This window comes from Myxocyprinus asiaticus, chromosome 47, assembly GCF_019703515.2.
Source record: "Myxocyprinus asiaticus isolate MX2 ecotype Aquarium Trade chromosome 47, UBuf_Myxa_2, whole genome shotgun sequence".
Classification (NCBI taxonomy): Eukaryota; Metazoa; Chordata; class Actinopteri; order Cypriniformes; family Catostomidae; genus Myxocyprinus; species Myxocyprinus asiaticus.
In genome coordinates, this window is record NC_059390.1 from 16,494,122 (window position 1) to 16,518,209 (window position 24,088).

The 24,088-nt window shown below is 41.1% G+C and overlaps 2 protein-coding genes across 6 annotated transcripts in view; one reads left to right on the forward strand and one right to left on the reverse strand.

The window, feature by feature from the left end:
• The window catches only part of LOC127436607 (uncharacterized), an 87,125-nt gene extending 65,820 nt beyond the window's left edge, over positions 1–21,305 (reverse strand). The window contains exons 1-4 of the mRNA XM_051690861.1: positions 21,099–21,305; positions 15,220–15,356; positions 7,371–7,395; positions 5,945–6,010 (exon numbers count right to left, since the gene is read on the reverse strand). Coding sequence (XP_051546821.1) covers positions 5,945–6,010; positions 7,371–7,395; positions 15,220–15,356; positions 21,099–21,305 — 435 coding nt within the window. The remainder of the gene's footprint in view (positions 1–5,944; positions 6,011–7,370; positions 7,396–15,219; positions 15,357–21,098) is intronic.
• LOC127436867 (ATP-dependent DNA helicase Q1-like) overlaps positions 8,926–24,088 on the forward strand; it is a 31,657-nt gene continuing 16,494 nt past the window's right edge. For 4 of the 5 annotated variants that reach the window (XM_051691327.1, XM_051691330.1, XM_051691329.1 and 1 more), the window contains exon 1: positions 23,786–23,918. The gene's annotated coding sequence lies outside the window, so the exon portion shown is untranslated. Of the gene's footprint in view, positions 8,993–23,785; positions 23,919–24,088 lie in introns of those variants that run through there. The other variant, XM_051691328.1, reaches the window with a different exon arrangement.

Genomic DNA, 24,088 nt, shown 5'->3' on the forward strand with positions numbered 1-24,088 from the left:
AATTGGAAACATCTTAGTCTCAGATCATGCCCTGGTGCGTTTAGAGGTGTTGCCACATATGGAGAAAAATAAATCATATAGTTGGCACTTTAATGTATCCCTTTTGCAAAATCCTGATTTCCAACAAATGTTAAAGGCTTAAATCAATGTTTATATGGAGACCAACTTGTCCTCAGTATCCTCTGTGGGCGTGGCTTGGGAGGCACATAAGGCAGTTCTTAGGGATCGGATCATTCAGTATGCCTCTTTCATCAAAAAATCCAATGCACGAGAACTCGTGGAGTTGGAAGGGAATATTAAAAGTGCCGAGGCAGAGCTGAAGCATTGAATGTCATCTGATGGCCACTGAGAATTGACCTGATTGAAATACATATATAATACTATTCTGTCACAGAAAGTGGAGTTTTGGTTATTCAGGGCAAGACAGTCATAATTTGAGATGGGGGACAAAGCAGGAAAACTTTTGGCTAGATATATAAAGCAGAGAGAGTCTTTTTCTACCATTCCCTCAGTGAAATCTGCTGGTGGTGAAATATTTACCTCAGCCATTGATATTAATAATGCTTTTAAAGAGTTCTATCTTGATCTTTATAGTTCCATGTCTTCGACTACTGATGAAGGTATTAGAAACTTTGTGGAACCTCTAGAACTCCCTAAATTGACAACTGAGCAAAAAAATTATCTTCATTCTGAGATAACCTTGGAGGAGCTTGACGATCTTGACTAATTAAGGCCCTGCCTACAGGCAAGGCTCCGGGGCCAGATGGCTTTGCTGCTGAATTGCTTAGATCTTGTGCTGCAGAACTGGCTCCACTTTTGTTAAAAGTTTATACAGAATCATTAAAGAATGGAAAGCTTCCGCCAACCATGACACAAGCCCGGATCAGTCTGATTCTTAAAAAGGACAAAGATCCGAGCGAGTGTAAGAGTTACCATCCAATTTCCCTGATCCAGCTAGACGTTAAAATATTGTCAAAAATGTTGGCTAATCGATTAAGTAAAGTTATGACACATATAGATCTTATACATATAGATCAGGTGGGGTTTGTTCAGGGCCGCAGCTCTTCTGATAACCTTAGGTGTTTCATCAATGTCATGTGGTCAGTGGCGAATGTTCAGACTCTGGTCACTGCCATCTCACTTGATGACGAAAAGGCGTTTGATATGGTAGAATGGGATTATCTTTTTAAGATTTTGGAAATGTTTGGGTTTGGGAGTATGTTTATTGGATGGATTAAGTTACTTTATAGACACCCTGTAGCGGTGGTACAAACAAATGGATTAATTTCAGATTATTTTACTCTGGATAGGGGCACCCAGCAGGGTTGCCCTCATTCCCCATTATTGTTCTGTCTTGCCCTGGAACCATTAGCAGCCACGATAAGAAAGGAGGATGATTTTCCAGGGGTGATGGCGGGAGGTATGGTGGATAAGCTTCTGCTTTTTATTATTCATCTCTGACCCTACTAGACCTATGCCTTGCCTCCACAGAATTATTAATCCTTTTTCTAAATTCTCAGGATACAAAGTCAATTGGTCTAAATCCGAAGCTTTGGCAATGACAGTGTACTGCCCAGTAATGGCTTTCCAGCCAGGTGCCTTCCAGTGGCCCAAACAGGGCATTAGGTATTTGGGTATTTTATTCCCAGCAAATTTGTCTGATTAAGTTAGAGTTAATTTTGACCCTTTAATAAAAAGATTTTCGAGCGATGTGGGCAGGTGGCCTTCATTAAATTTATTGATGATTGGGAAGGTTAATGTTATTAAAATGAACTGTATTCCAAAATTCAACTACCTGATTCAGTCACTCCCTATAGATTTCCCCCTCTCTTATTTCAAGCAATTTGAGAGCCTAGCGAAGTCCTTCATTTGGAATGGTAAGAGTCCCAGATTACATTTTAGTAACTGCATAGGCCGATTGACAAAGGTGGGCAAGGCCTACCCAAGATTTAGTTTTATTATTATGCATTCGATCTCAGACATTTGGCTCATTGGTTGCTTCCACCTGAAAGAGCCCCTCTCTGGTTTTGTATTGAACAGGAAGTTCTTGCCCATATTTTGCCATTGCAAAGCCTTTCTATCAATCTAACTGGAGAAGTTACACCCCGTTATCTCTCATTTGAACTCGGTATGGATAAAAGTGTCCAGAGTGTTTAATTCAGATATTTATTTAAATGTTGCCTCAAGCTTATGGCTGAACCCTAAACTACGTATTATAAGTCCCCTTTTTGCTGGTCAGAGTGGATTGTGAGGGGGGTTACTATACTCGGTGACCTATATGAGAGTAGTGTGTTGAGATCCTTTGAAAATTTGGTACAACATTTTGGGATTCCCAGATCTCAGTTTTTTAGTTATCTACAGCTGCGCCACTTGCTCTGTACTAATTTGGGGAATAGCACTCACCCCCTAAAATGGCAGATACTATGAGAGAGGTGATTACTGCTTTTGGAAAAGGTCATGAGGCACCAGTGTATTACTCCCTGTTAATTCAGAGTCTGGGGGATGGAACCTCGACCACTCTCAAGAGGTTATGTGAGAAAGATTTAAACTTGGAATTGGAGGAGGGAGAGTGGGCTACAATTCAAAAAAATGTCAAGACTGCATCTAGAGATGCAAGGGTGTGCCTTATGCAATTCAAGATTTTACATCAGTTCTACTGGACCCCCTCTAGATTGTATAGGCTTGGCCTTAAAGACAAACCCACCTGCTGGTAATGCCAATCAGAGGATGGAGACATAACCCATGTCTTTTGAGGGTGTGTTGAGATCCAGGAGTTTTGGTTGAAGGTTCAGAGGCTTGTGTGCGATGTATTAGGCACTTGGGTATCATTTTGCCCCAGACTCTGTATTTCAGGTGATGGGGCGGTCATCGACACTTAAAGAGTTGGGTCTTAACCAGTGTCATGATCGCCAGGCAGATAATTTTAAGGGGCTGGAGGTCGGCTGGAGCACCCTCCTCTCAGGAGTGGTGCTCGGAGATGGGAAGGGTGGCAGCCTTTGAGAAGGGGTCGTTTAGAAGAATGGGGAAGTACAACGGGTTTGTGGAGAAATGGGGAGGGTATATGTCATTTATGGATGGGTGATTATTATTATTATATTGTTTATTTGTTTATTTATTTATTTTTTGTGTGTGTGTCTATATAATTTGCGACCACTGGGATGTTGTTGGGGCCAGGGTGGGGTTGGGATTGGGACAGGGAGGGGTAATAGTGGGGGTTAAGATTAATTCTGTGTATATATTTTTTGTTGTTCTGTGTTAATATACGAGAATCAAGAAAAAATTGTTAATCTGAAAAAAAATTATGGATTTCATTGCATTACATACAAAATATGAAACCAAGATGAATCTGGAATCAAATTAAGCTTTTTTTAGAACAAGCTTCACATTTTTGAGCCATTTTTGCAATTACTTTTAATCAAATGGTGCTAAGTAGATTTTTAGTTGTAATGCATAAAAAGTAAGTTCCCCTCAAGTTCAAACAGGTGTCCTAGCACAGTACCCACAGTGTTCCACTAACACTTGCCAAACAGAATGTGTCCCAATACTTTTTGTCTTCATTTAAAACAGTATTCTACTGTTTTAGATTTGTTTTATCATTTCAAACTTTTTTTTTTATTTTTATTTTTTATACATAGCTTGAAAAAAAAAATGTCTTTTAAAATAACGGCAATTGTTTTGATATTTTGTTACCTAATACAATGACATTTGTGCATTTAAGTGTGGCTTATGTGTCCAAATACTTTTTGGGACCACTCTATATCTGCATTATAATGACCACACTGCTTTCTACATATCGGCCACTGAAACACACATATCTGTCTACCACTACTTCAAACAATATATTTCACTGATCCAAAGTCAGAATTCAGGCATACATTGTCTCCCGGTCAGATGCCACTGTTGTTTGAATGCAGCTTGCCTTCCTGTGGCCACCGGCTTTTATACATATCAAATTGTCTGGGACTATAGCTGAGCTCGTCATCAAGAAAGGACTTCATACCAAACAGAATGCAACCAAACCCCAACCCAAACCAAACCATAAATCACAGTGTAAACACGAGTGTTTGTCTGTGGAGCGAGGCAGGCCCAGGAGTGTGTTTGCCCACCTGTGCGTGTGTCATCGTTTTGGTGTACAGTATTCAGGGCCCTGATGGCACTCTGATCCTCAGTGATGTTGTCCTGTCTCTGTGGTGACAATGTCCATGGAAACCGTAAGGTATGAGGCCAATGGGTGGGTTAATAGTCTCTTGTTCTCAATAGAATGTCTGGACTGAAATGGCCCTGTAAAGTTCAGGGATATTGAATGCGGTGATGCAGCTTTATTGTTGACAGTGTACAGAGTTGATTCAGGAGACAAGGAAGTGTGTGCCACTGGGTGTGCGCGGGGGTATTTGAAGTTGTATTAATTTAATTTTGTTAAAGATTACACAATTCAATCCTAGGTTGGAAATATGTTATAAAATTGAGATGTGTCAATCTTAAATTAAGTGTAAATTATGAGTAAGACTTTTTTGGAGTATGTCAGGGTCATATATCAACACAAAATCAGAAGAATATGTAATTATACTTTGTTCCAAAAAAACAAAAAATAAAGCCTTTTTTTAGGATTATTAAGGTTTTTTTTCATTGTGACATTTTCACCACAATTAAGCACATACCCCCCCCCCCAATACCATAATGCAAACATCTTGTTCTCATTACTGTCATACTTATTACTTGTACTTTAATATGCTTGATTGTATTGTTGCCTTTGATTTATACTGATTTAAATAAAAAATAATTGTATTACAGGTTTTTTTTTTATAATAGAGTAAACAATTACTGTATTATAGTGATGAGAATCACCATTGAGAATAACAGGAATTACAAAAAAACAAACAAAGAAACAATAACAACAACAAAAGAAAATATCCAGATGCATTACAGTAATACAAATTTGGGGTGAAACTTTATTGTAAAGAAAATGTCACTTAATGTCTTAATGGCCTTTAAACAGATTCATTATCTTAATGCAAAATGTAATTTCTAATTTTTTTCTTTTGATTTTGGGGTGAAATGTGACCAGTGCATGTTTTCATGAGATTTAATAAATTTAATCCGCACTAATATAGTGAAACATGAAAAAAACAACTAGTGAGGACATCATAGGTGGTCCTTTTGCAATGTGTGTGTGTGTGTGTGTGTGTGTGTGTGTGTGTGTGTGTTTATTCATACTTATGTGTATGGCTGATTGTGTATACTGGTACATTTGTGTACGGGGGCCAGTCAAAGATGTAAATTAGTCAGTAAGAGGCTGGTGGATCTTTGTCCCCTTTTTTCTGTTTGTTTAAGCAGAGGCCAAGACAGGAAGCCAACCCACACAACTCGCTGTCCCCATGGTAACCTCTCTGTTGCCTGTGGCACATTCACAGTATCTGGCCTTTAAGAGGGAGACAGTGAGGTGGATATGCACAAGTCGTCAGTGCATATATGTGTGTGTTTCCAAGAGGTGGTGTTTGTTTGTAGGACTCACATTTGTTCATTAGACATATTAGATTATGTGAATGTACTGCATGCAAAATCAATTGAAATTGTGCTTTGATGTTGAAGCTTTATTAGTTTGACAGACATCCGCAGGACTTGTGTCAACACAATGAAAGTTAAAGGTACCGTTCAGACAGAATGCATTCTTGCATTTAAAACGGTAGATGCAGTGCAACGCATGGAACAGAATAGAATGCAGGTGTCTCGAGACGTGTTGTAAGTTCTTTAAAATTGGCACGGCACCTAAAACACAGTGCTCTTGTGCGAGATGCTAAAAAAAAGCGAGACGCAGTGCAACAGTCAAGGACATCCATCAACGCAGGTTTACATAGAACAACACTTAAAAAACAGCGCAGATGGCGGCAAAAACATGTTTGTGTGATGTTCTTACAGAAGTACATACATGGAATTGAAGGCTCACCGTATGATGCTGTCCTCTGTTCCACAGTACTGCTTGACGCACAAAGCAAAAGTAATACGGTGGTGCCTGAGGAACACAAAACAGGTTTAGAAATGACTCAAATTGTCAGCAATGAGTGAAGTTTGCTAGTAGTGTCAGTCTTAGTGTTAGTTTGTTCTTCAATTTGGTATGTAAATCGTCCTGCACCAATTCTGCTACAGACATAATGATGACACATTTGTTGAAATTATCTTTAAAGGTTAATTTCTCCACAAATAGTGGCACCAAAAGTTATCACAAAAATATTGACTGCTTTAAAACAGGTTTCCTGAACATTATTCTTATCTGCCATTGGTCAACAATCAGATAGTCTTGTCCCAAACTCAGTATTGGTTGAGCCAAAGTTGCTTTGACGAACTGGTTGGGATGCTTGAATGCATGGCTCACCCAAAAATCTAAATTCTCTCATAATTTACTCACCCTCATGCCGTTCCAGATGTGTATGCGAATCCTTCTTCTGCAGAACACAAATGAAGATTTTTAGAAGAATATTTCAGCTCCGTAGGTCCATACAATACAAGTGAATGGGTGCCAAAATTTTTCCGCTCCAAAAAGCACAAAGGCAGCGTAAAAGTAACCAGGGGCAGACTGGGAAGAGAAATCGGCCTGGGATTTTAAATAGAAACTGGCCCAAAAGTTGTTTTGGGGGGGAGGGGATGTCGCTTTCCTTTTCTGCATATCGCTGCCCCCTTCGGTATATCGTGGCGCCGTTTTGTGGCCCCTTCTGCATAACACGGCGGCCCATTTCAGCTTATCGCGGCCCATTCGGCCCCGTTTCGCGGCCGGCCGACTGGGAAAAGTTCCGGTTCTCCCGATGGCCAGTCTGCCCCTGAAAGTAACCCATATGACTCCAGTGTTTTAATCCATATCTTCAGAAGTGTTATGATAGGTGGCAATATGCATGAAGAATGTGATTCACCAAAAACACACACAAAAATTTTTTACAAACAAATTTGAAAGTTAAAGTGGAGATTGACTGAGCAGGGAGGAGAATTTATAGTAAAAAAGGACTTAAATATTTATCTGTTTCTCACCAACACGTATCATATAGCTTCTGAAGATATGGATTTAACCACTGGGGTCGTATGTGATTTTTGGAGCTACAAATGTTTGGCACCTATTCACTTGCATTGAATGAACTATTCTTCTATAAATCTTCATGTTCTGCAGAAGAAAGAAAGTCATACACATCTGGGATTGCATGAGGGTGAGTAAAAGATGAGAGCTTTTTCATTTTTGGGTGAACTATTCCTTTAAAGAGTAACATTTTGATATTGCCACAGTGTTTGCACTTTGGGTGGAATCAGCCTACAAATGGCTTACTTAGAATTGTCTCTACATATTAAGCTGGGATAGGAGAAAATATTTTAACTGAAAAATTGCACACCTCATAATGTTTCTTGCTTGATATCCTAAGATTTTAAGCACAAACTAGCAAGAACACAAACACACTGTGATTCATAGACCTCCTTCTAAGAGCGTCAATTGACCCTCTGTCTCTGTTTTTGCCTGAGAGCTGTGTTGCATCTCAATAGTGAATACCAAACACTGCACTAGCCATTCTGTGGAGTACATCATGCCCTCATCAGCTATCTTTGACTTTAGTTGCGATACAGCCAGCCTGTGGGGGTCTCTGTCTCAGCTCTCTCTTTTCACTTAGTCTTGGCCACTCTCATCTGTGTGACCTGTGGCCCAGGACTCCAGCAGAGACTCATCCATCACTAAAGACATCTCTCCATCTCTCCATCTATCCGCCTCCCTATCCTATCCCTCTTCACGGAGGTCATGTATCTCTCTCCTCTAAGGTCATCAGTCTCGCTGTGGCAGATGCCAGAGCTTCTGAGTCAGCTCATGCCTGGTAGCCAGGTGGATTTTCTCTCTTTCAGAGTAGTCGCACACTGAGGCAGGGAATTGTAGGATCAGAAGCCACCAGCCCACCTGTGGGTGATGTGTGGGACCTGCAGAGTGGGACCAAAGGAAGAATATTGAATGCCTGCTTGAACCTGTCCATTGAGGGAGCATTAGGAAAATCCACTATTGACAGCTTGTGGTGGTGTTTTTAAAAAGCATTAGCTTGGAACCATTTTAAATTCTTTTATAAAAAGGATAGTTCCGACTCTAAATTCTGATTTGATGAGCCACATTCACAGGGGATGCAAAATGCAGACAAACGCATGCCTGTTGCTACGTTGCTTGGCAACTGCAAACAGCAATATGCTAATAACTATCAAAATCAGCTTATTTAAAAACAATTACAACATAAGGAACCCAGATTATTCTATGCTTTTGACTTCAAAACGAACACAGTCATGCACACAACACTTGTGCACAATAGATAAGCTGGTAAGAAAGCCGGTCAAGGTGTTTACATGCCACGCGAAATTGGGGTAATGGGCAAAAATCTATTTGTGTCAATCGGTTTTTGCTTAAAAGGTTTTCCTATATTGGGGTAACGTCATAAACAGTTTAAGGCATTTACATAATCACACATGTTGTCTACTTATTAAGCATAATCGATGTAAGATTTGATGTAAATGTGCTTATTGTTAAATGTAACCATTGAACATTGGTGTTGTGTATCATAAAGCATTATATAAAAGAAATAAGCCACTCATGGTTGTATGTTACAGTGATTTTACCATGGTTAACGGGGTTTTGCCTTGTGTGGTAATATTTTAGGCAAGCCAAACAGATTGCTACTACACATTTTGTCACTTTTTTTGTTTTTTGTCCCAAAACACACACTTCTTCACTATTTTATGTAATTTTGTAGTGTAAGTATGTTAACACTGAAAATGCAACAAAAAGAAGTGTACTATAAGTACCCGGATGATACACTTCTTCAGAGTGTGGAATGTTGGACACTTCATGCACTCAGCACTTGAGTTTTGTCATACATAGCTGAAGGGGCAGAGTTATCCGGCTGCGATGATGGTCTGACAAAGCAATTGTAAATAACGGAGAATGTAGCAACTAGCAAAACTTCAGTGAAGACAGCACCTTACAAATGTGAGTTGAATGCTTTACCATCACCCCACTCTGTGTGAATATGTATGTTGAAGTGTTGAACTGAGGTTGGCTAATGCGCTAAAGCTAGCGGCTACAAATAACATACACGTCACTTTTGTCAGCTGTTAAATGGCGAATGCTTCCGTGTAGTAAGAAAATGTTAAGTGTTCCATTTGAGATGATACTGCACTTTAAAAATTAATACACTACATGGCTGAATGTATAGTATACAGTATAGTGTGTCATTTGGGACACAGCTATTGATACAAATAGACAGGAAATGTGACAGGAAATGTAGTGATATGAGTTCAAACTCATGTTGCCCACATGAGCACTGACTCAACATGTCAAAGTATGTCTGCTAATCGCTAGGACATGGATCCAATTAAATAAGCAGCCAAAAAAGTATCATAATCCATAATAGGTAAGTTGATCGTGAATTAATTGTGCATGCACACAAATTCCTTTGATTTTTATTTTGTAATGCCTAAGCTGAATCTGGTTCTAAAGAAGCTGTAGGACATACACTACCAGTCAAAAGTTTTTAAACACTTGACCGAAATGTTTCACATGATCTTAAAAATCTTTTGATCTGAAGGCGTTTGCTTAAATGTTTGAAATTAGTTTTGTAGTCAAAAATATAATTGTGCCACCATATAAATTTATTTAATTATAAAACAAAAATTGTATTTAAAAAAAAAAAAAAAGTTTTTGAAATGGATGACTTGGACCAAATAATAAAGAATAGCAGCCAATAAGTGCCCAACATAGATGGGAACTCCTTCAATACTGTTTAAAAAGCATCCCAGGGTGATACCTCAAGAAGATGGTTGAGAAAATGTCAAGAGTACATGTCTGCAAATTCTAGGCAAAGGGTGACTACTTTGAAGATGCTAAAATATAACAGTTTTGATTTATTTTGGATTTTGTTTAGTCCCAACATAATTCCCATAGTTCCATTTATGTTATTCCATAGTTTTGATGACTTTACTATTATTCTAAAATGTGAAGAAAAAAATAATAATAATAAAAAAAAATATATATATATATATATATATATATATATATATATATATATATATATATATATATATATGTAAAATAAAGAATGAGTAAGTGTTTCAAAACTTTTGACTGGTAGTGTACATAATCAGTTGTGGTTGTACCATAGCATCTAAACAGCTCATTAGACTTAATGTGACCTTATAGTTTATTAGGACCAGAGCTGTCTATCACAGGTGTTTTAGAATTGAAATTGACCTTCTTACCACCTCTGAACATCACTGCAGGCAATATTCCTGACTAAGCCTCTTACTGATAAAACACCCCCTAATTTCTGTTCTTCACTTAAATGATTGCTGGACAATGCACAATGACTAAATCCTGTAGCTGAATTGTGGCCACTTAGTGCACGAAAACCTGCCCTTTCCCTATTATCAGAATAGAATGAGCTTTATTGCCAAGTATGCTTACACATACATGGAATTTGTCTTGGTGACAGAAGCTTCCAGTGCACAAACAATACAGCAACAAAACAGAAATAATAATAATAAATAAAAAAAAGAATAAAATAAAAAGTGAATAGAAAATATAAGTAAATATAGAAATACACAATAAGACAAAATATATATACAGTACCCAGCATAAATGAGTACACCCCAACAGATTTCTCAGATGTCTCTTTTTAGAATGAATACTTTCGATGGGATCCTATACAATAAAATATTCCAGCAACTCTGGTTTATTGGTTGCAAATGAGATTTGTCAGTACAAAAAAGAAAATTAGAATTTTTTTAACCAAAATAATTTAAAACCATGGTGTAAAATAAGTACACCCCAGGTTTTAGGAATAAAACTTGATAAAATGCTAATTAACGGGAATTCAACAACAGATTGGTCTAATCAATCATCACACAGGTGGCTGCCAGATAATTGACAATTAAGGGTTGTATTTAACCTGTTAAATCCCCTCCCATTCAATACTGACAATAATGGTGTCACATGGAAGAGAAATGTGACAAGACTTGAGAACGTAAGTAATTTCTTTACACAAAAAAGGTCAGGGCTACAAGAATATTAGTAAAGCATTGCTAATCGGTCAGAATACAGTAGCGAAAGCGATTCAAAAATTCAAAAAGGATGGACTTGTGGCAAGCTCTCTGAGATGTCCAGGTCATCCAAGGAAGCTAACATCTCAAGATGAGCATTTTGTGTTAAGAAGAGTTGAAGAAAATCGCCATGCAAGTTCATCACAGTTAGCTAATGCTGTAGAAAGTCAAACTAGGGTGACTGTTTCACGTGACACAATACGACATACGCTGCAGAGGTGTGGCATGCAAGGATGTTGCTCACGAAGGAAGCCACTGCTAAAGCCCATGCACAAAAAAGCCCGTTTAGCATTTGCCAGGGCCCATGTTGACAAAGGTGTAGAATATTGGGACTCCATACTTTGGTCTGATGAGACAAAGGTAAATCTTTCTGGAACTGATAGCATCCAAACTGTATGGCGTCACAAGGGCGAAGAGTACAATGAAAAATGCATGCTACTCACAGTAAAACATGGAGGTGGCAGTGTTCTTCTGTGGGGTTGTATGAGTGCTGCAGGTGTCGGGGCATTGCACTTTATTGTTGGCATCGTGAATTCAGAGATGTACTGCAAAATACTGAAAGAGAAGATTCTACCATCTCTCTGCGCCCTGGGTTGCCGAGCACTCTTTCAACATGATAAAGACCCAAAGCATACATCCAAGGCCACTGCGGCATTTCTGAGGAAGAATAGGGTAAAAGTGATTCAGTGGCCAAGCATGTCACCCGACCTCAACCCAACAGAACACCTGTGCGGAATTCTGAAAAGACAGGTCAAGCATCATTCTCCATCCAGCATCCAGGCTCTGAAAGAGCTAATTCTCCAAGGATGGAGAAAAATAGTTGTGGCAGTATGTCGCCAACTTGTTCACTCTAAGCCTAGAAGAGTTGGTGCTGTTCTGAAAAATCATGGAGGCCATACAAAATATTAGATTTGGTGGAATTTGTTGTAGGGTGTATTCATTTTTGCAACACCTCATTTTAATAAAATTTATAATTTTCTTTTCCTAAAGGTGTTGGTGACCAACCTTTTATGTTCATAATATTCAAAATTGTCAAAATTCTGCTAATTGTTCTGGTGTTCACAGAATTAGTTAAAAACCTTAATTTTCAAAGGGACTGTACTCATTAATGCTGAGTACTGTATATATTTACGTATGTACAAATACAAGTCCGTTATATATAGATGTGAGGGAATGTATGGCAGAAGAGGTAGGGCATGTCGGATAAATATAAATTACCCCTATATTACCCTTTGAATGTGAAATCAAGTAGATTTGGATGCATATGGGCGACCCGTGGTTATGGAAAGCATAGGGATTAGGGAAAGAAGACTAGAGAACAGAAGGATAGAGTGGTTGTTTGTTTGGGTGTACGCTGTTGTGTATTTTTTGAGAAAGACAACAGTAATATTCAGTCTTCACAGATTGGCAAAGGAACAGAAAAGGACCTCATGAGACCTAGAGACTCATTAAAAATCACAATCTGCTCCTGCTCAACACCACAGGCTGCTTTTAAACAACAGGAGGGCAGCTTAGGTGAACAACGTTCTTGATTAGATGTCATATTCATGCTGTAATTTGACACCTTGCCTTAGAGGGCACTGGGTGAAGGCCTTATTCAAATCTGAGCTCTCAAGCAAACATAAGTCCCAGAGAGCAGGGCCATACCGGGTATAGTTAGCCCACACTATCCTGCCCTGCTCTCTGAACCCCTCATGATTGAGTTCAAGCGTGATTGGTGTTTTCTGTATTTCATCATCCAATTCACCAGATGAGATTAGGCCAATTCCAGGCAGATGGGCTTTCCATTGCCTCTGTGTCTCATGGGCACACCAGTGCCCCTGTTCTGTGGGCTCTTCCTGTCAGGGAGGCTGTTTACCATTGCATCACACAGACTGAAGCCAGACAGGAAATGGTATGCTCCTGGTCCAGAGACACAGGAAATGTGAAGCTTGTCAATAACAAGAAGGTGAAAAAAGGAAGATCAAATTACATGAAATAGCCTACTAATAGTCAAAAAGCCTTCTTCTCTTCCCTCTCTTTCTCTTGGTATGTGGGCCATCTGTCCATATTTTAAAGGGATAGTTCACCCAAAAATGAAAATTCTGTAATCATTTACTCACCCTCATTTCATTTTAAACCTGATGATGTGATGTTTTCATGAATTTCCATGTCCGTCTTTTCAATACGTTGATCCGTTGATAATGGCTCACTTTAAAGCTTAAAAAAGGACCCAAATGTATCATAAAAGTATTGTTTTAATGCTAAACAACACAAGACTTCACAAGGACACCAAGCAACTGTGAACGAGCTTCATGCAATTTTAAACACGCAACACATATCAAGTTTTTTCTTTGAAAAATGGCATAAATTTCAGGTTGTTTCTACCCAAAATGCGTTCAGAAGACTTGGATATGATGTAGGAGTCGCATGGACTACTTTTATGGTTATTTTGGGTCTGTTTTCAGCTTAAAAGTGAGGCACTATTAACTGCCATTGTATTGAAAAGATGGACCGGACAACCCAGTTTCATGTAAAGTCATAATAATTAGTACGAGATAGCTAAATAGTAAGAAATTGAGTTGGCAAAACATACGACTTTTGCTCCAATAGACAACTATGAATGAACCAACGAAAAATGTAATTACGATTTTTTCTAAGTTTATCTTAGGAAATCCCAAATTTTAACCTAATCATTATTTTAATAGAGTTCACTGTTGGGTACCATGGAAGAAAGAGAAAAATTAGGATTTTGAACAAGAAAGTATATTGCAGGTTATTAAAATACAACAGTCATTTGTATTGCATAAATAAACATTTAATGAATAACTTAATTTGTCAAATTATGTTTCCTATCTTAACATAAAATTTTGTATAGACGGCATGCTAAAATGTAATGCCTGTTTTGAATTGATTTGAAATTCTGTTTGTTGATTGGTTGGTCTCTATGTGAGAATAAAAGTCATAGCTTTTCGTCTGAGCCAAGTCGTATGATGTCATACAATTTCGGCATATCCTGCGACGTATTACTAATTGTCATGAGATAATTATGTTGGACCGCAATGTTCTCTTCTTTAGTATTCAGCATCAGTCATATGTGTTTGGAATGACATGAGGGTGAGCAAATTATGACCAAATTTAAATTTTTAGGTGAACTGATACTCTAAACCAAATATTCCAGACTAATTACTGATTTTCAATAGAAAGGACTTTTCAATCTCACTTGGAGATAATATAATCAAATCACTGACCAAGCATACATAGCATTCTCTGACAAACCACGTTACACAGACATCCATGGCTGAGTCAACAACAAGAGAATTACCAAGCTAATACACAACAAACGCACACCCTAACAACAACCACACACAACCTTACAACACAGAACATCAATCAAACCACAAAGAGATGGAGAACACATGAGGAAATCCTTTTTCCCCAAAACAATGAGGTTTCCAAACTGCAACCCTATTAATAGCCTACAAAAGGGGCAGGCCTTGATCCCCAGCATGGAGGAAACCAGTGTAAAACACACGCACAAAACCAAAGACCCAGTGCCGCTCACTGGGTCAGCTATGATGAGCTATGAATGTAACCGTCCAACCAATCTAGTTTAATAGTGCCCATCCTCGCCAGCTTTGTAGAGCCAATGGTGTGTGTGTGTTGACTCGGAGGGTCAGGAGAGCTCCACAGATTCTGTGACCCCGAAAGTAGAGGAGAGAATCAGAGGCGGACCCCCACAGCCAGGACAGAGCCCTCTTTATGACCTAATCTGCTAGCATCAGAGATCAATATGGTTAGTGGTGCTGTTACAATAGCGAGAGCAGGAGTTAGCACCTTGCCCAATTTCAGAGGCTCTCTGGGGGGGCATAAAGCCAAGGTTTGCCCTGCTTGCCCAGAGTGGTCCCACTGACCTCTGGCTCAGCAGCTAACCTGCTTAACATTCATTACAGAAACCTGGGCAGATGCTCCGATTTTAGGCATGCTGTCTTGTCCCTGTTCTCTCATCCTCTCAACATGAGGTTGATTTGAATTGCTTTTTCATTTCTAAAGCAGAGATCAGAGATACACTGACTGGCCAAGCTTAATTTTATCCATGCTAATGGGCTTTGGTTGGACCCTGGTGGGGTGGAGACTCACCATTTTTCTCCAGTGCTGGGGTCTGGAACCGAGTTGCCAGGGCTTGGTGTTGACATATCGCCCTGGATGATGAGGGCCACCAAGCCGTACTCGGACAGATTGGGGTATCCACGAGTAAAAGTGCCGTCTACCTCCTTCTTCAGTCGTCAACATAGTGTTATTTCTTTAACAAAACTTATTTTACCTCAAGCTCCAAGATATTGGTGTTTATTGGGACAGAACAAGCTCTTGTCCCTAAAAAAAGTGTCCCCGTTCCTGTGTCTCTCCGTCTGTGACTCTCTCTGTTTCTGACTTTTCTTAGTGCAGCTAATTCTGTCTTGCTCACTGGAATGAAAAGTTTGAGTGTGAGCTCATTGCTTTAGTTAATGATTATACTAAATCAGTCAGGCGAATTTTTAATTTTTAATCGGAAATTAAGAAAAGCACACACACACAAGCCCAAACCAGTGGACATGAGTAGCAAACAAAGGGGTTTTCAGAGTGTGGAGAGAATGGGTGAGGATCAGGTTCTGTCCTGCTTCATGCATAAATCTGGCGTCATGCTTAATTACATTACTGAGAATTTACAGAGTCGTTTTAAGGAAACCACACACACAAAGCTCATTGGGGGAATGTGTGCTAGTGTGTGTATGACAGTAGGACCGCTGATTATCTGTCGTATTTATCATATCTCATTAGCTTGAAAAGATTAAAGAGATTTGAAGTTGTGTTGCGCTCATTCTGTCTTCAGATGGAACTAAATTTTCAGGGAAAATTTTAACCAAACTACTCAACCTAATGTGAGTTTGTTGCCATGGTGACACAATAGAAAACAAAGTAGAGCGATAGTTCACCCTACAGTGAAAATTCTGAATGATATACTAAACCCCTCATGTTGTTCCAAACTCATATGATGTGGATCACAAAATTAAATGTTTGGCAGAATTCTAGCTTCAGTCCCTAACAGTCTCCTTTTGTATTTTACGAAAGAAAGTCATACCGGTTTGGACAGAAAACCATAAGGTATTATCAATTAGAGTTTTTTCATTTCTTTGAGTGATCCTGTTTTGAGAATAACAATACATTCTTCTATATGGATGGATGTGGCTCAACTATACTCATATTTTTTTTAAATGGAGTGAGACTATTTTAAAATCCACATTTAACTGACAATGAACAATAAAAAAAAAGACATTCAAATATGCATCCAACAATCATAAGAAAGCCAAAGTAAATGTCTTAAGTGAATCTAGCCATTCTACCAGGTATTGTTAACTTAAAAGCTGGAGGACAAAAGCTGGTGGTTTTGGGCTGAGCCCATCCCAGCAGGAGAACCAAACCCCCTGAGGGACAAAACTAACTCTAGTCCTAAACTTCATCCTGGGCTGAGAGCCCACACTGGGCCGTTATACACCCGTTGCATCAATCTGTCAAAGCAGAGCAGACACATGCAGTACAATAAGGCCTCCTCACATCTCTGCTTTAATGTTCTTTCTTCACAATATGGTTTGTGCAACACTTTATCACTGGATCTACTTCCACCCCACTGAGTCATGTTGCTTCTGAAACTGTGGCGTATATCACGACCTCTCCTCTATGAGCCTGTGAAGAGATTTGTGTTTGTGTTTTGAGGCATTAACAAACTAGAACCAGAATTACAAAAGGTTTGGCCTTTTTCAGCATTCTCCATTTTTGTAAATTTAAATAATGAAAGATTGCTCTCAGTGCACCTGCTACATTAATATAAAAAAAAATTTCAGTTCACTAGGAATTACAAAATCTGACAAAAAAATATGCTGCGTTCACATTGTATTGGAATTCCAGAATTACACGATTCTGCTCAGAGCTGTTCATGTCTTTGTATTTTTTTGTATCTATGGCAACGCTCTAAAAACAAAAATGGATCTATGTGTGGCTTTGTTGTCAATGACAACAAAAATATATTAATCATTGCATTAATTCGTTAATTTATCCCTGTATGCTCTTACACAATGTTTAAGGACGAAGAAAGTGCACCAGGTAACATGGGTTATAATAAAATGGCATATAAAAAAAATTATATGCAGAAATACCTAACTACCTTTAATTGTTGAGGCCAAGACATTTTAGTTCTTTTTACATGACGTCATGATGGTACAGTCTGATCTTTCATAAAAACATTTCCAACTTGTAACTCGTAAACAAGTTTGTCAAAGACGTAAACCGTTTTACAAGTTGTAAACTTTTAATTACGGTAATTCATAATTCATCACGGCATTACATAAACACTCCAGTGTAAACCATATAAGAAAAAAGAATTTGAGTTTACTTGCTGATCTTTACACCGATTATGCTTAGTAAGACGACATTTGGTCATGTAAACACCTTAGCTACACTCGTTTATTGGGGTAAGGTCATAAACAGTTTAAGCATAAACCGATTGACACAGGTAGCTTTTTGCCCATTACCCTGAATTCACATTGCATGAAAACACCTTTCCGGCATTCTTACTGGCTTATCCAGTGTACGCAAGTGTTGTGCGCATGCCTGTTAACATTTGACGTCAAAAGCAGAGAATAACCCGATGACTTCCAATCTCATGTAAGCACGTTTTTCTTGTGTTATTGGATTTTTGAAAATAAGCAGATTTTTGGTTATTATCAGCTTTTTGGTGTGCATGTAAACACACTCAATATAAACAGTGTTACTTTGTGTTTAAGAGTGCATTTGCATGTGTGACGAAACCGAGAGGCGCAGCTAACTGAGGGAGCACGCAGAGGTGAGAAACTGTGAACAACCAAACAATATCTGGACTCGGGCCTGTACTCACTCCCGGACAGGCTATTCACCCCCATCTACAAGTATAGAAGAAAAGAGGACTCCAAACTCTCTATAAAGCCCTTTCAGTCATGATTTGTTATTCTCCTTTTTTTTTCTTTTTCCTCTCCTAGTCAAAAGAAGAGGAAAAAAATGTGGGATTGGGCTTTTGAGGGAGGAGGCCTGAATACATTTTACATACTCAAGGCAGCATACATAGTTATTGCCGCTTCGCCTAAAACTTCCTTTTCTCTCCTTCTCTCCCCTTTTTTTCAGAAAACACTTTCCTTGCTGAATGGCCACCTATTAGTGACTCTATTATGGAAGCAGAGCACTTCAATGGCTCCTGACTGAGAGGCTGTATGGCAGAGCCTGAGGCTCAGCATAGCCCACCCTGGACAGCCTCCCGCAGTCCACAGTCACTGTATTGATAGTTAGATTCAGTGTAGAGTTAGTTGATGTGCGTGTGTGTGTGTGTGTGTGTGCGTGCGTGTGTGTGTGTGTTGGGGAGGGGGGCTCTCATCCTTCATTTTTGTGATCTCCAGGTTTTTGGGGCGAGAGTGTGGCTTTAAAAGAGGGAGAAAGTTAATAATAAAAAAAAAATTGTGCTGTGCTTTCCACACTAGTCACTTAAAACCAGAACACAATGTTCAACATGCATTAGCTGATCTCCATAATAATACCTCCCTAGCCCCGTTCACACTCATATACACGTATACAACAATCTCCCAGCCCCCCACCAAATACATTTGGGACTTGTGCAAACACACACTATGCACCGCACTGAAAGAAAGTATTTCCAATGGAGATTTCATAAAGTTCATATTGTTCCCAAAACCCCAGTAATCGCACCTGTTTCTCAACAATGTCAGAAAATGTACTCAAAATAAAGATTTCAGTATGAACAAAATGAAAACAAATTATCTGAACTTTGCTACTCACATTAATTTTATAGATCTGTACTCTTATGGTACGTCAAGAATTGTCTCATTTGTGCCCAATTTTATTTAGCCGAAGGCATCTGAGTTAATAATTAAATGATGCACAACTAAGAACTTTACTGAGTCTCCTGAGCAATGAAAGGGCAACCTCTGAGCAAGAAATTGTTCCTCTGGGACTGCAAATGCTGTTAAATAATAATTCCTTCATCATTCAGCCTATCAAATATTGAATGCCATTAGAATGTTGCATTTCCCATCTGTGTTTTAATACGTACCCATGTTGTGTGCACGTGCCATAAAAGCAGGCTGACATTTCTTTAGTGAACGTAATGAAAGGGGAGTGCAGTAGTGCTGTGTTTGAATATGATCATGCTATTGTGATTAGGGCAGTGTGTGTGTGTGTAGGTGGGTTTGGGTGGTTTGAGCAAATTTTTTAGGTTACAAACTGGTAATTACAAGGGTATTATGCTATAAATGTAGTTTATGAGGACATTTCTAGTGTCCCCATAATTCAAATCGCTTAAAAAATAAATAAATAAATAAATAAAAAACATACTAAATGATGTTTTTTTGAAAATGTAAAAATGCAGAAAGTTTTTTGTGAGGGTTAGGTTTAGGGGTAGAGACAGGGTTAAGGTATAGAATCTATAGTTCGTACAGTATAAAAGTCATTATGTCTATGGAGAGTCCTCATAAGGATAGCCGCACCAACATAAACTTTCACGTGTGTGTGTGTGTGTGTGTGTGTGTGTGTGAGTTTGCTATAAAGGAATGGAGAGTGCTTCAGCTGGGTAAAAAATGGAGGGGGGTGTCTCTGTGTGAGAGTTCAAATGGGCTTGTGTGTGTTTATGTGTATGTGTGTGCCTGTGTGGTTAAAGAGAGAGAGTAGAGTTTAGAAAGAAGGGCTCTATGTTGAATATGGAGTTATTGTTTAGCCATGCTTACCTCCACGGGGAACCATCTGCTCCCTGTCAATGCGTCACCTGCTCGTCTGAGCCGTCGCCACGGAAACAGGGGGAGGAGGATTAGGAGAGGTTAGGCCTCTGAGGGGAGGGCCCATCCAGGAATATGGAGGAGGTTGCCCTGGGAAACAGCTAAAAAGGAGGTCTGACTGACTGGAAAAATGCCCCCCTCTGCTGGTTAAAATGTCTAGTGAAGTAAACACTTGGGTTATCACCAGGCCTATAGATGTTAGACAGGTTAGATGCCATGTAAATTAGGCTTTTAGGGATAGACAAACTGTATGGGTTCATTGGGTTGTACTGTTTAAATGCTCTAGATCATGTCTAATTAGCAAACCCATGTGTTCCAGAGTTTTTTGTACATTGGAATTTTTGTTGTGACGTGCTTATAATGTTTCCTCGCAGCTTTGTTTTCATATGGCATCTACCCTGACAAAGGTGTATACTGCTGATAGGCCTTTACACTGCAGGGGTTTAGTTGTTGAAATGTTGTACTACTGTACATCTGTGGACATTAAAGTTACAAATCGCATAGGCCTAATTGCCAGGTGTTGATTAACAAATGCATCTGTCTGTGATCAGAGTTTCCTTACTGTAATATTTACTGTAAGTGAGGACAAGCTTGGATAGACTAACAGACAATACAAACAAATGTCTTTGTGTTTGTATGTGCTTATGCATTACATGATATGTGTCACTGCAAGTAGCCTATCATATCACAGTGCTGTAATAAAAAGTCTTTAGTGCAGACAGGGTCCCTGTGCATTCAGGCCAGGATTGAAAAGCAAACACACTGAAGCTGCACTGAAAGAGCCTGTGGCAGTGGAGGCGTGGTCGAGCGTCTGTCGGGAGAGAGAGAGTGGTAAGGGTGCATACACCTGAGCCAAATTATGACTAACACCTGTTTCTAATTGTAGTGAGATTGGGGAGAGTGGCATAAAAGGACCATGCCAGCACCAGATCGAGAGAGAGAGACTGGGACGAGAGCCTTGCTGTGAAGCTGATGTGTTGTTGTGAAGCTGTAAACCAGAGAAGTGGTCAATTAAAAGTTCCCTACCTGTGTTTGAAGAATCCAGTTCCCGGTGTCCTTCCTTGTTACACTGGTGCCGAAACCCAGGATCTGATTTGAAGACTGCACACCCCATATGTCCTTCCCGCTGTCCGACATCATCAGTTCCTCTCCAACCTACATCACACCCACCAACAGGCTCTGCTTGAACTCCGCCAGGATCAAGAACAGCACTTCCATGAGGTCCTTAGAGTTCAGGCAGAGGACCGGCAGGTCATTCGGGGCCTCCTCACCCAGGAGAAAGCCCCGGCAGCGACCCCGGACAACAGCAGTTCCCTGCCCCCTGCCCATGCTGTTGAAGATGGGGGTGGAAGATGACCCTGAAGCCTTCCTGACCATGTTTGAGCACACCACTGAAACCTGGAGCTGGCTGCATGCTCAGTGGGCGGCCCGGCTCATCCTTCTGCTGTCCGGGGAAGCCCAGCTTGCAGCACAACAACTGCCGGCGGCTAATCTCCTGGCCTACGGCAACCTAAAGAAGACCATCCTGCAGCGGGTCGGCCGGAGCCCAGAGCAATACCGTCAACTGTTCCGCTTGATGGAGATGGAAGGGGCCAGTCACCTGTTTGCCTTTTCTCAGCAGCTTCGTGATGCCTGCCAGAAATGGCTGTGGGCCGGGGACCGCGACGTCCAGGGAGTGGTCGACCAAGTGCTAGAGCAGCTGATCCACCGGCTTCCAGAAATGACGGCGGAGTGGGTCCAGTACCATCGCCCGGCGTCACTGGAGGAAGTGGTCCAGCTGGCGGAGGACCATATGGCAGTGTGCCCATGCGTGGAGGAGCGCTCTCTCTCCCTCCCCCTGTGTTTTCTCCCATCTCTTTCCACTCCCCTCTCCCCTCTCACTCTGTCCTCTCTCCAGGCCCTGTTCCTGCACCCCGGAGGCGTGGAAACGGCATGGTAAGAATAAAGGGGTGTACACACTAAGCCTTGGTGGACACAGGTTGTAACCAGACCACTATCCACCAATGCTTGGTTCAACACGAGGCTTTGGGCACAACTAAAAGGGTGAGCATGAAATGTGTACATGGGGATATTCACAACTACCCTGTGGTTGCCGTTGTTATTAAATTTAGGGGAACAAAACATAGAGTGGAGGCCGCAGTTAGTTCCCGCCTCACCCATCCGCTGATTATGGGGACTAATTGGCCTGAATTCAGAAATGTATTAAAGGGAATATGCGCGGATGGGTCCTGGATAAAAGCGACGGAATGTGAAATGTGTGACCCTCTGGCAGGGGAGGCGGAGCCAGGGCCATCTTCGTCAGCTCCACGTCAGGATGACGTGAGGGGGGAGAGGCTGCAGCCCCTCCCATCCTCAGGGGATTTCCCTTTGGAGCAGTCATGAGACAAAACCCTCAAGCATGCCTTTGACCAAGTGAGAGTGATCGATGGTCAACAACTCCAGCCGAATATCACACTTTCATATCCCTATTTAGCAATTATAAATGAGCGGTTGTATCGAGTGAAGCAGGATGCTCAAACTAAGGAAGATACAACCCAGCTCTTAATACTACGGAGCCGTCGGGAAATGGTGTTCCAGGCGGTTCATTATAATCCCATGGTGGGTCATCTAGGGGAAAGAAAAACACTGAACCGTCTAATAGCCCGTTTTTATTGGCCGGGCATTGGCGGTGATGTCTGCAGGTGGTGTGCGGCATGCCGCGAATGCCAGTTGGTGAATCCACCAGCCACCCCAAAAGTGCCATTGTGGCCTCTTCCGCTGATCCAGGTCCCCTTCGAGAGAATTGGAATGGACCTCGTCGGGCCATTAGAGCATTCAGCACACAGACATTGCTTTGTATTGGTCCTAGTGGACTATGCAACGCGATATCCGGAAGCAGTGCCTCTGCGCAACATCTCAGCACGCAGTGTTGCAGAGACACTCTTCAAAATAATCTCCCGGGTGGGGATTCTGAAAGAAATCCTCACTGATCAGGGCACAATATTTATGTTACGAATACTATGCAAGCTTTACGAATTATTGGGCATTAAATCGATCCGCACCAGCATTTACCATCCACAAACAGATGGCCTGGTGGAACGATTTAATAAAACCCTTAAAACATGATTCGTAAGTTCGTGCACGAGGATGCTAGAAATTGGGACAAATGGCTCGATCCCCTGTTATTCGCAGTATGAGAGGTCCCACAAGCCTCCACTGGGTTTTCCCCATTCCACGACAGAGCCAACTGTATAACAGGGGAACTCGGCTAAGGGAATTTGCACTGGGAGATAAGGTACTCGTATTCCACTTGGGCCACGAGACCCAAGACCAAAAAGGGGGTGAGACAGTTTCTGGGGCTGGCTGGCTATTATAGGAGATTTGTGCCTAACTATTCGGACGTCACCAGCCTGCTGACTGAACTCACTAAAAAGGGAGCTCCAGACCCGGTCCAGTGGGCGGAGCAGTGCCAACAGGCATTTACGCAGGTTAAAGCCGCACTATGCAGGGGGGCGCTTTTATATGCATCTAATTTCTCTCTCCCTTTTGTATTACAGATGGACGCTTCAGACAGGGGGCTGGGGGCCGTACTCTCGCAGGTAGTGGAGGGGGAGGAGCGCCCGGTGCTGTACATCAGCCGCAAGCTCTCCTTGAGGGAAACAAAGTACAGCACCGTGGAAAAGGAGTGTCTGGCCATCAAGTGGGCGGTCCTCACTCTCCGTTACTACCTGCTGGGGCGGGCCTTCATTCTCTGCTCAGATAATACCCCACTCCAGTGGCTCCTCCGCATGAAGGATACCAACACGCGGATCACTCGGTGGTATCTGGCACTCCAGCCCTTTAAATTCAAGGTGGTCCACAGACCGGGAGCGCAGATGGCTGTCGCCAACTTCCTGTCCAGAAATGGGGGGGGAGTGGTAGGCTGTCCGGATGTCTCCCCGTCCTGAGTCGGGTGGTGGGGATATGTTGCACCGGGGGTGTGGTCGTGCGTCCATCGGGAGAGAAAGAACGGTAAGGTTGCATACACCTGAGCCAAATTATGACTAACACCTATCTCTAATTGTAGTGAGATTGGGTAGAGCGGCATAAAAGGACCATGCCAGCGCCAGATCGAGAGAGAGAGACTGGGACGAGAGCCTTACTGTGAAGCTGATGTGTTGTTGTGAAGCTGATGTGTTGGT